General features: G+C 40.9%; 1 protein-coding gene across 1 annotated transcript in view; it reads right to left on the reverse strand.

The window, feature by feature from the left end:
- The window catches only part of LOC102811549 (potassium-transporting ATPase alpha chain 2-like), a 41,884-nt gene that overhangs the window by 12,016 nt on the left and 18,628 nt on the right, over positions 1 to 11,240 (reverse strand). The window contains exons 11-13 of the mRNA XM_006831973.1: positions 4,895 to 5,087; positions 2,224 to 2,399; positions 1,340 to 1,476 (exon numbers count right to left, since the gene is read on the reverse strand). Coding sequence (XP_006832036.1) covers positions 1,340 to 1,476; positions 2,224 to 2,399; positions 4,895 to 5,087 — 506 coding nt within the window. The remainder of the gene's footprint in view (positions 1 to 1,339; positions 1,477 to 2,223; positions 2,400 to 4,894; positions 5,088 to 11,240) is intronic.

Here is an 11,240-nt window from a genome sequence, read left to right on the forward strand (position 1 = left end):
TATTATTATGATCATATAATAATTTAATATATTTACATCTCTGCCTTTCTAATGACCACAAATGCTTGGATAAACTAGAAGATCATTGGTTTCCACCTACTCCCAAACATGAAAGTATAACAAAGCCAACAATATTTATTCTTAACTTGAGGATTTGGAGTCTTTGAATTATCAGCACTTCATCCTAGAAGGGAGCTCTGGTAGCATAGTGGGTTATGAGTTGGGCTGTTAACTAACTGCTAAGTCAGCAGTTTAACTCTATTAGCTGCTCTGAGGGAGATAGATGAGGCTTTCTCTTCCCGAGAAGATTTACGCCCTGGGAAACCCTACACAGGGTCTCTATGAGTCGGAACTGACTCCCCAGCACATAACAACCACCACCAAATCCTGGAAGGGGAGCATCGTTCCTCTGTAGGATAAACACTGGAGTTTGAACCCCAAGATTGGCAGTTTAATGAGGCTTTCTGTTCTTGTAAAGATGTACAGCCTTGGAAACCCTACAAAGGATCTTTATGAGTGGGAACTGACTTGATGGCACTTAACAACAACATATCCTGGAAGCCCCCTGTGACCATCTCAGTCTAGATTAGTCTCCTTCCACTTCCGGCTCCACTGTGCCCGGCACGTCTCCTTCATTATACTGATCATGCATCATCTGTTGTTTTTTCCTATCTCCCTGGCTAGACTGAAAGCTCCCTAAGGGTAGGGTTGGTGTCTGCTTATTTGCTACTATTCCAGTGTTTAGGACAGTGCCCAGTAAATAGCTGTCACTTGGTAAGTAATTGTTCAACTCATGGTTTCTGCTTTTCTCACTCTGCATTGGGCACAAGGTTTCAGATCTACTTCATTGGATTTTGAAATTTAGATATAGGAGCTAAAACTCATGAATGTTAACACAGTAACTGGTATGTATTAGGTGCTTAGTAAAGTTTTGAGCCAATGAATGGATATGTGAATTACAGATCAACTCTGTCTAGTGTCACTCTGAGAAGGTGTTTTGCCAAAAGGTGAGGTGATTTGTTCCAAATACAGCTGTTTATATTTATATATAAAGATTTATAATAAAGATATATATATATATATGGAGCTCTGGTAGCGTAGTGGTTATGAATCCGGCTGCGAACCTTAAGGTCAGCGGTTTAAAACTACCAGCCACTCCGCGGGAGAAAGATGAGGCTGTCTACTCCTGTAAAGATTTACATCCTCGGAAACCCAGGGTCGTTATGGATCGGAACCGACTTGACAGCACTTAACAACAACATATATATATTTATATATTTATATATCAGGACCCCATGCGTAAGAACTCAAGTTTCTGCTCTGCTGGTTCTGTGCTTACCATTTGTTAACATGCTCCACAGCAATGTTGAGGCGTTTTGCAATGTCTTCCACTGTCTCGCTGTTGGCTGAAATGATACCTACACTCCTGGCAATAGCTTTGGCTGTGATGGGATGGTCGCCTGTCACCATAATGACCTAGAGCACAATGAGAAAGAAATATGGACAATGAGGAATAGGGCAGCGACAGTAGGCACAGTTATGTTTCATATATCCTTGGAGTCCTGGTGTGGCACTGTGGGTTAATGTGCCAGACTGCAAAGTCGTTTGAACTGCAAGGTCGGCGGTTCAAGCTCCTCAGAAACCCTATACAGGGTCGCTATGGGTTGGAACTGACTTGGCGGCACTTAACAACGACAGCATCATGACCTGGAAGAACATAGTGATTATTGTAGTTTGCCCTTGTGGGCAGTTCTTGATTTAAAACACAACGTCTCTTTAGGACACACTGATCTCATTGGATCAACCCTTACTCATGAGCGTCTTACATTTCCTCCTCTGGCATAGGAATAAACACTTCCGCTTTCCTATCACATTATTTATAAAAGGACTGACAGATATCTCTTTGCAGCAGGTTGACATTTCTCCAAGAGTTTTGATATTAACATAGTGACTGAACTCAATTAATTGTCTATGGCATAGGAGATAGCTTTCTCTTTACTGCAATTACTGTTGTGGGCTACTTAACACAGACACCTTCAATTTGCTTTTGTGGGACAGTTACCAAAATCCTAACTAATAAGTGAAAGTAGACATAAAAGAAGGGAATTACGATATGTACATAAAGAGACCTAAATACTGACAATCTTCTATGACACAAGTAAGTTCTTAGACAGAGATACAACATGTTTGGGCGACTTTTTGACTCTGGAAAATAACTCCCACCTTGATCCCAGCACTCCGGCATTTGCTAACAGCATCAGGCACAGTGGACCGAGGAGGATCGATCATCGACAAGAGCCCCACAAAGCAGAGGTTGGAAGTGGGAAAGTTCACGGTGTCTATGTCAAATGAATAGGTTTCTGGAAACTCATCTGCTGGCAGAAAGCGATGACAGAAACCTGGAATGGGCATGAATTCGGGAGCTAATGAAACTAGGACAAGACATGGCAAAAGCAAAGGAAGGTCATTTTGATACACTCACAGTCCTTTAAAATTTTACCATTATGGTAATGGAGTTATATTTGTAATAAGGTGTTGTTAAGTGCTGTTGAGTCAGTTCTAACTCGTAACGACCCTGTATAGGGTTTCTGAGGAGCAGCTGGTGGGTTTGAACTGCCGACCTGGTGGTTTGCAGTCCAGTGCTGATCCTACAGCATCACACCAGAAGTCCATTTAAAAGATGTTGTTGTTGTTAAGTACCGTGGAGTCCGTTCTGACTCATAGTGATCCTACACAGGGTTTCTGAGGCTGTAAATCTTTACGGGAACAGAACGCCTCATCTTTCTACCGCGGAGCAGCTGGTGGTTTCGAACTGCTGACCTTGCGGTTAGCAGCCCAATACACCAAAATTGTTTAGTTCCTTCAATTCTTTAATGCATGGTTTCAGAATAAACTTGTAAATCTGGAAATCATTTACTGTGGGCCCTTTAGGCTCTATATGATATTCCAGGGTTATGAAGACCAAAGCTTTAGTCGTGAAGCTATCCCAGGGTCATGGACAGAGAGATGAAGAGATGACGCTTAATAAAACGTGGTTAATGCTACAGAATACAGCTACCCTACAGCTACCTGGGGAGTCAGGAAAGGTTTTACCAAGGAGGTAGCATTTAAACTAGATCTTGAGAAAGTAGATGTTTTTCAGGGAAAGAAGGGAGGATTGAGGGCTAAGAAGGCCTTTTTAGGCAGAGAAAGATGTCTATGTTACTGCACATAATTGGGAAAGAGCTTAGGGCATCAGGGAAAGTTCAGTCTTGAATCAAAATAAGCTTAAGGGAAAGGTTATTAAGAATAGGGTTTGTTGTTATTAAGTGCTTTCGAGTCAGTTCCAACACATAGTGACCCTCAATAGGATTCCCAAGGAGCGACTGGTGAGCTTGAACGATCAACCTTGTGGTTCAAACTGACTTTGCAGTATAGCGCATTAACCCAGAAGTCCAAGAATAGTTTAGGGCCAGTATTTCTCTGAAGGTGTCAGTCTCTCACAAATTGAAGTCGAAGGGATTTCTGTGTCTGGTGGGACTTCTAAGATCTGGTGATCTTCTCATTGTCTTTTATGTTAAATTTATTCTCAGCATGGATCACTTCTTTACAAATTTCAAAAAAGTACAGATTTTGAGGCGTCAAACGTGAGACTCTGTGAACCACTCTAGTCAATTTTGTGTTGAACAGAGATTACCCAGTCTTGTGTCCTGGTGTAATGCTGTATGATAAGCACTGGACTGCTAACTGCAAGGCTGACGGTTCAAACCCACCAACCACTCCTTGGAAACCCTACAGGGTCATTATGAGTTGGAACTGACTCAACAACACTTAACAACAAAACATTATCATTTCATGTATAGATTTTATGAAGCAACCTTTAGAAACACACATTCCACAGATTCCAACATCTCTGTTGGCAAGAACTTTAATGCTTAATGACCCTTATCATCAGCCATTAATTTCCAATACCTTAAATTTATCCCTCTGTTGTTCTGTGCAGGTATCCTTTCATCAGCTCAGGATTCTTATAATGGAACATGTTGTCCATTAAATAACTATGAATAGGGGCCTCTGTGAAGAGGTGGGCGTTCTAAGGCACATTCCAATATTCTCTCTCTCAGTTATTGGCATTACTTTTGACTCTAATCACATAAACATTTGTTATTTTAAATGTACTGTTCTCTTCTAATTAGCTATGTTTTACCAATCCATAATGCATCTTCACCCCTCCTTCACATTCATCTTGCCTTGGAACAAATTCCAATCTTTTTTTCACCTGGATGAGGACAGCCACCTCCTACTTAGACTCCTGAATTTCCTCTTCCTGTTAATCCATTTTACTACTGGTAACTATTACCCCTAAAATCACACTAAAAGTTTGATCAGTCCCTCCTGATGCAAAGCCATCAACAGCTGTGCACTAACTGCAGACTGAAATCCCAATCCTTACCCATCCATTCAGTCTAGCTCTCTTGTCTTTTCCCTGTAGCTGTGCTATGCCATGTCCCCTACAACACTCAACACCAGTAGGCTGGTCCAGCAACGCTTGTTTTCCCTTCCTTATCCAATTACCTTTGTACTCTGGTTCAAATTGCTCCATGTTCTTTGACTACATTTCCAAACGTCCCTAGAAATGTTCATTCAAAGCCCAAACCTTTCAAATGGAACTTTCAAAAAAATCTTCCCTGATTTGAACTTATTGGAAGTGACCCCACCTTTCTCTCTACTGTCATTTACATTTTGTTGCATGTTTACCATCATGTTCATTGTATTCTTCTTAGTATTATTCATGTGGATGCTTTACTAAATCAGACATTACTCAACGATGCCTGCCTCTTCCTGGATCCCAACCCAGACTCAGGACCTGGCATCTATCAGGTGACGGATAAGAGTTCTCCTCCAAGGAGCTCACCCAGAACACGCTCGCCCAGGCCCCCGAGCTCCATGTAGGCCGTGTGGAAGGCCTCGGCCATGCTCTTGTCTAGGGGCTGCTCTTGGCCATTGATCAGGATGCTGCTGCACTTCTCGAGGATCCTCTCCGGGGCCCCTTTCATCACCAGGAGGAAGCGTTTGTCACTGGGGTCATCCGTCTCATGGATGGAGAGCTGGGAGGAGAGAAATAACTGAGCATGGCCCACACAGCACGTGATCTACTACTGATTCCATCTTCATGACTAGGGCATGACCTGTACAGGCCTTCTAATGAACACGACAGGGAGGTGAAGCGCATCCCTTCCTCTTGTTCTACTTGTCCTTGAAATGTGAAGACAGAAGGAGGATCATGACATCTCCAGGATGTTCTATCCTCTTTGTCTTTTGCCCAAGAGATCGAGACTTAGCCCCAGCCCAGAGACGCACCCTGAGTTTGAAACCAAAATAAGTGCAGCTTTTTTTGTCTAGCAGAAAGTGGTTGCTTTCGAGAAGGCCACTAAAGCCATGTACAGCTATGGTCCATGAAATCTTGGGCTTTGAATGAGATCTCCTGGGATATTTGTGAGAGGGGGAGGGCTCTAAGCCTCCATGTCTCACTTCCTGTCTCTACCCCCCTGTTGGGAGTATCATTTTTTCAGACACAACTACTCTGAGCTCAGGAGGGCATGAGGTCAGCAGGAAACCCCTGTATCTCTTCATCTTAGAATTGTCCCAGTTTTACTGCTCTGATGTCCAAGAAAGTGGCGGAATGTCTGGAAGTGGACCCCCCCCATGCACCACCTTTCTGGTGGACAGTTAGTAATAACTATGGAGTCCTGGTGTGGGTTAATGCACTGCACTGCAAGGTTGGCTTGAACAGCAAGGTCACCAGAAACCCTATACCGGGTCGCTATGAATTGGAACAAACTCAATGGCACTTAACAACAACAACAACATCACAATTTTAGTATGAACACCATTCGACCAAGCCATTCTACTTCCAGCTTTAATCCAGTAAGACAATAAAGCATCATGATAAAAAAAAATTCTAATAAATGGCTAACCCTCATATAGTGCATATTATTACCAGATACTCTTTTAAGCATTCAACAAGAATTTCAGGAGGCTGGAGCATTTGAAGAGAATAACTCAGTTATAAAGAAAAGTCCGCCACTTGGGGTCCATCAGTTGATTCTAAATCAGCTGTTCTTGGACTGGTGGATATCAGAGGTAAGTAAAACAGAGCAAAATACATAGTAGAAGGTCAATTTTGAATTGCCAGCTTTTTATGGACATGCAAAAATACTAAAACAGCAAAACTTTGATCTGCTCATTCTTGATGCAAAGCCTTCAACAAACATTTGCCGCCTTAGAATAATAATGGTAGCTATTTGACAGTGTGTACAGTTTGCCAGACTCTGTTCTAAGCGATTCATACATGTACACATTTAATATTCAAAACAACCCTAATATAGTGGTTACTATTATCCTCTTTTGCCACTGAAGAAACTGAGGCACAGACAGATTAATTGACTTGTTGAAGGTCACACAACTAGTAGGTGTTGAACTTGGACTTGAATCCAGAGTATCAGGCTCTAGGGTCCCTGCCATTAATCATGAGTGATCTAAAGGATATGTTTTAAAATGAAATCAATTCATCCTTAGAGAAAACTTATTACATTGTCCTAATTTTCTAACTCTGCATGACCCGCTTTTTCTCCTAACTTTCTGTCTGAAAAAGACCTCTGCCTCATTTCTCATAGACTAGGAATGCCTTTACTATGGTAACTGGGAGGCTCCTTAGCATTCTGAATGTTGGAAGATAATCCTCAAGAGAGAATGGGCTACCTAGGTTTAAATATTAGATATGCTGTGGTACATTCTGTACTTCCATTTCTTCATCTATAAGAGGGCAGAAGCATAGTACCTATCACATGTAGAGTTGTGAGAACTGAATAATTAATACATGTAGAATGATGAGTACATAAAGTTGCTGTTGTTAGGTGTCGTCGAGTGGGTTCCAATTCATGGCGACCCTTTGTACAACAGAACAAAACTGTCCTTCACCATCCTCACAATTGCTGTTATGCTTGAACCCATTGCTGCTGATGCCATGCTAATCAGTCTCCTTGGGGGGTCTTCCTCTTTTTCATGACCCTCCACTTTACCAAGCATGATGTCCTTCTCCAGGAACTGGTCCTTCCTAAATTATGTCCAAAGTATGAGTGACAAAATCTTGCCACCCTGGCTTCAAAGGAGCATTCTGGTTGTACTTTTTCCAACACAAATTTGTTCATTCTTCTGGCAGTCCATGGTGCTTTTAATATTCTTTCCCAAAACCATAATTCAAATGCATCAATTCTTCTATGGTCTTCCTTATTCATTGTCCAACTTTCACATGCACATATACTATTGAACATACCATGGCTTGGGCAAGATGGAGGCCCAGGCAGACACACTACATAGACCCTCTAAAACAAAGATGGCAGACCAAGTGAAATAGATACAGAGGACAGTCGTGGAACCTTGAACTTCAGAGGAGAGGTTAAGAGAAGTGGACTGAATACCTACTGGGAGGAGAAGCTGAGCAGGGGAGGGGAAAGGTGAAAAGACCGCAGGCCAGATAGGGTGCAGCCTTCTTGAATATCTGTGAGGGCTTTGGAGAGACAGACAGATGGTGGCCTGATGGCACAGATTTGCATGGGCAACTGAAAAGGTGGGATTCCTTCTTGTCCCCACATTCCCCTGGATAACAGAGGTGAGGTCAGCTACCCCACCATCTAACCACAAGTGTGGATCCCGATCTCCAGAAGTTCTAAGCGGCAAGGCTTGAGCCATATGAGGCAGGTAGGGGCCTGCTGTGCCGCCTTGGTGCCTGGATTGAGGTGGTCTCTGCTCCAGATCTACAGAAGCCACAGATCCTCCGTGCCAGAATTAGACTAGCAGGAACCTTCATAAACAGCCCCCACCCCAGCCCCCAGCTGCCCTCTGGATCTGACGGATGCTGAAACTAGTAACCTGAAGAGCCTTCACGTTCTATTTCCAGATTGGGCGCCCTGAACATAGATAACACTTAGACCTATAGAAATTCCATCTAGGGCTGGGAAGCTAGCGGTCACATGCATCTTCCCCATTCCTCGTGAACTCCTTGGCCCTCAAGAGCCCCCCAGAGTTGTCTCCTCTTTGGGTACAACAATTGCACCATTTGTTGTTGTTGTTATTTTTATTATTGTTGTTTTATTGTTTGTGTGTGTATTCTTTCTCATCTGTCTTCCTCTTTTGCTTCCCTTGATTTTTATCCTAACACTGTTTTTTTTCTTCCTTTATTCTGTTTCTCATTTCCATCCTCTTCTTTTTCCCTTGTTTTCTTTACTACTCTCTAGTATAGTTCTATTTTCTTTCCTCTGGTTTTTAGTGGTTTTACTCTTACTTTTATTTTTATTTTCTATAGCTTCTTTACTGTCCCTTTCTCTTTTTAGTTATTATATTATTTTTTTCTTGTTGCTGCCCATTTTGTTTCTTTCTTCTCCTTTATTATATTGTTTTTACTGTTGTTTGTTTGTTCTGTTTTGTTTATTTCCTCCTCATGACTCACCTGAAGGGACAGAGCAACCCTGCCCAACAACTCAGTCACAAGCTCTACAACTCCACCCACTGGACAAGAACCAATACCAGTTCATATACTACCTAATCCATGATAAATACCAGCCAACACTAGTCACACCCACCTTGAGTGAACTGCGTGACTGGTAAACAGAAAGTTTCACACATTTCCGTTTGCTTATCACACCCACCAGGAGAGAGTTGGTGAGAGCCTAAGAACACACCAACATACAATCATCAATTAAATACAGATACAATGATACCACAATGTCTCAGAGACAACAGAAGATTTTAAGTTGAACGAAGAAGAAACAAGAGAGAGTGGCTGAAACAAATTATTAAGGTGCAGAGTTACAAAAGCATTTCAGAGGTAGAAAAGGCAATGGAACTATCTGAGAAGGAATTCAAAGGAATAATATTTGGGTACCTTCAATTGACTGACAGAAAGATCAAGGAAAGCAAGGAGAACACACAAAAGCTTTACAAGAATTTAGAAAAACACTAGAGGAACAAACAGATGAAATAAATGCAAATTTATTGGTGATGGGCATTCTAGAACAATAAGATATGATAAAAAGCTCAGAAAAAAATTGCCAAAGAGTTGCTGGAAGAGAACTTCCCTAACATTATGAAAGATGAAAACATAATTATTCAAGAAGCTGAACAAACCCAAGACAGGATAGACACCAATAGAAAATCACCAAGACATGTCATAATCAATCTTTCTGAAACTAAAGACAAGGACAGAATCCAGAAAGCCATTCACAAAAAATGAAAAGTTACCTACAAAGGAGAATCAATAAGACTAAGCGCTGATTTCTCAGCAGAAACCATGCAGGCAAGAAGGCAATAGAATGATATACACAAAACTCTGAAAGAAAAAAATTGTCAACCAAGAGTCATATGCCAGCACAGCTGCCCCTCAAATACAACAGTAACATAAGGGCATTTTCAGATAAACAGAAATTAAAGGAATTTGTAACAACCAGACCAACTTTACAAAAATGCTGAAGGGTGTTCTTTGAACTGAAATCCAACAATAGCAGATAACAACCTGACATGAACATACATGGCAATACCACCCAGAACTCAATCCAGATGTTGTTAAGTACTGTCGAGTCAGGTTCCAACCCATAGCGACCCTGTACAGGGTTTCTGAGGAGCAGCTAGTGAACTTGAACTGCTGGCCTTGTGGTCCAAGCGGACTTTGCAGTGCAACACATTAACCAACAATGCCACACCAGGACTTCCAATCCAGATATAGAAGTATCCAAAGTAAATCAACCCACAAGACTGAAAATAGGGAATCAGAGATATCAATTTAGAATTAAGTCAACCACAAAGCACAAAGAGGAAATAGTGTAAATATAGAACTTCCAAATGGTGAGGAAGTCAGGTAGATTAAGATAAAACATACTATCTTAGACAGGGAAAATGAACAAATTACAGGGCAACTTCAAAAAAAATTAATAAAACTTTCACATAAAAATAAAAAAGGAAAATCAGAAAGAGTTAGTAAACATTAAAACAACAGCAATGAAGAAATTAACAAGAAAACCCAAAAAACAAAAAGAACTCAGTGAATAAGTCTATGTGGAACAAAGAAATTAGCAACACAGCAAAATGACAGCAATCAATTCATACCTATAGATAATTACACGGAATGTAAGATTAAATGCACCAGTCAAGAGACTGAGAGAGTAGAACAGATAATAGTTTTAGTACATACACATGATCTTCTTCAATCTGAAATTGATCAAACATGCAGTCAAGATGTATTGATCATTACTGGTGATTGGAATGCAAAAGTTGGGAGCAAAGGAAGGCTCAGTAGTTGGAAAATATGGCCTTGGTGATAGAAATGATGCCGGAGAATGCATGATAGAATTCTGAAAGACCAATGATTTGCTCATTTAAAATACCTTCTTTAGATAGCATAAGAGATGACTATACACATGTACCTCACTAGATGGAATACATAGAAATCAAATTGACTACATTTGCAGAAAGAGACGATGGAAAAGCTCCATATCATCAGTCAAAACAAGGCCAAGGGTAGACGACTGTGGAACAGACCATCAGTTACTCATATGCCTAAATATGACCTTGAATATATCCCATCTGAATTTAGAGATCATCTGGAAAACAGATTTGATACATTAAACACTAAAGACCACAGACCAGAGGAGTTTTGGGATGACATCAAGAACATCATACATGAAGTAAAAAGTCATTAAGAAGATAAGAAAGAAAAGGTCAAAATGGATGTCAGAAGAGACTCTGAAACTTGTTCTCCAGCATAGAGATGCCAAAGCAAATGGAAGAAATGAGGAGGTCCAAGAGCCGAAAAGAAAATTTCAAAGGTCAGCTTGAGAAGATAACGCCAAATATTATAACAAAATGTACAAAGATCTGGAATCATAAAACCAAAAAGGAAGAACATGTTCAGCATTTCTCAACCTGGGGGAACTTAAGAAAAAATTCAAGCCTCGACTTTTGTTATTGAAAGATTCTCTGGGAAAATTATTGAATGATGCAGAAAGCCTCAAAAGAAGATGGAAGGAATACACAGACTCACTATACCAAAAGGAAATGGTTAATGTTCAGCCATTTCAAGAGGTCGAATATGATCAAGAGCCAATGATCCTGAAGGAAGAAGTCCAAGGTGCATTGAAGGAATTGGCAAAGAACAAGGCACCAGGAATTGATGGAACAAAAATTGAAATCTTTCAAGAAAGTGAGGC

Source organism: Chrysochloris asiatica, unplaced genomic scaffold (assembly GCF_000296735.1).
Source record: "Chrysochloris asiatica unplaced genomic scaffold, ChrAsi1.0 scaffold00005, whole genome shotgun sequence".
Classification (NCBI taxonomy): domain Eukaryota; kingdom Metazoa; phylum Chordata; class Mammalia; order Afrosoricida; family Chrysochloridae; genus Chrysochloris; species Chrysochloris asiatica.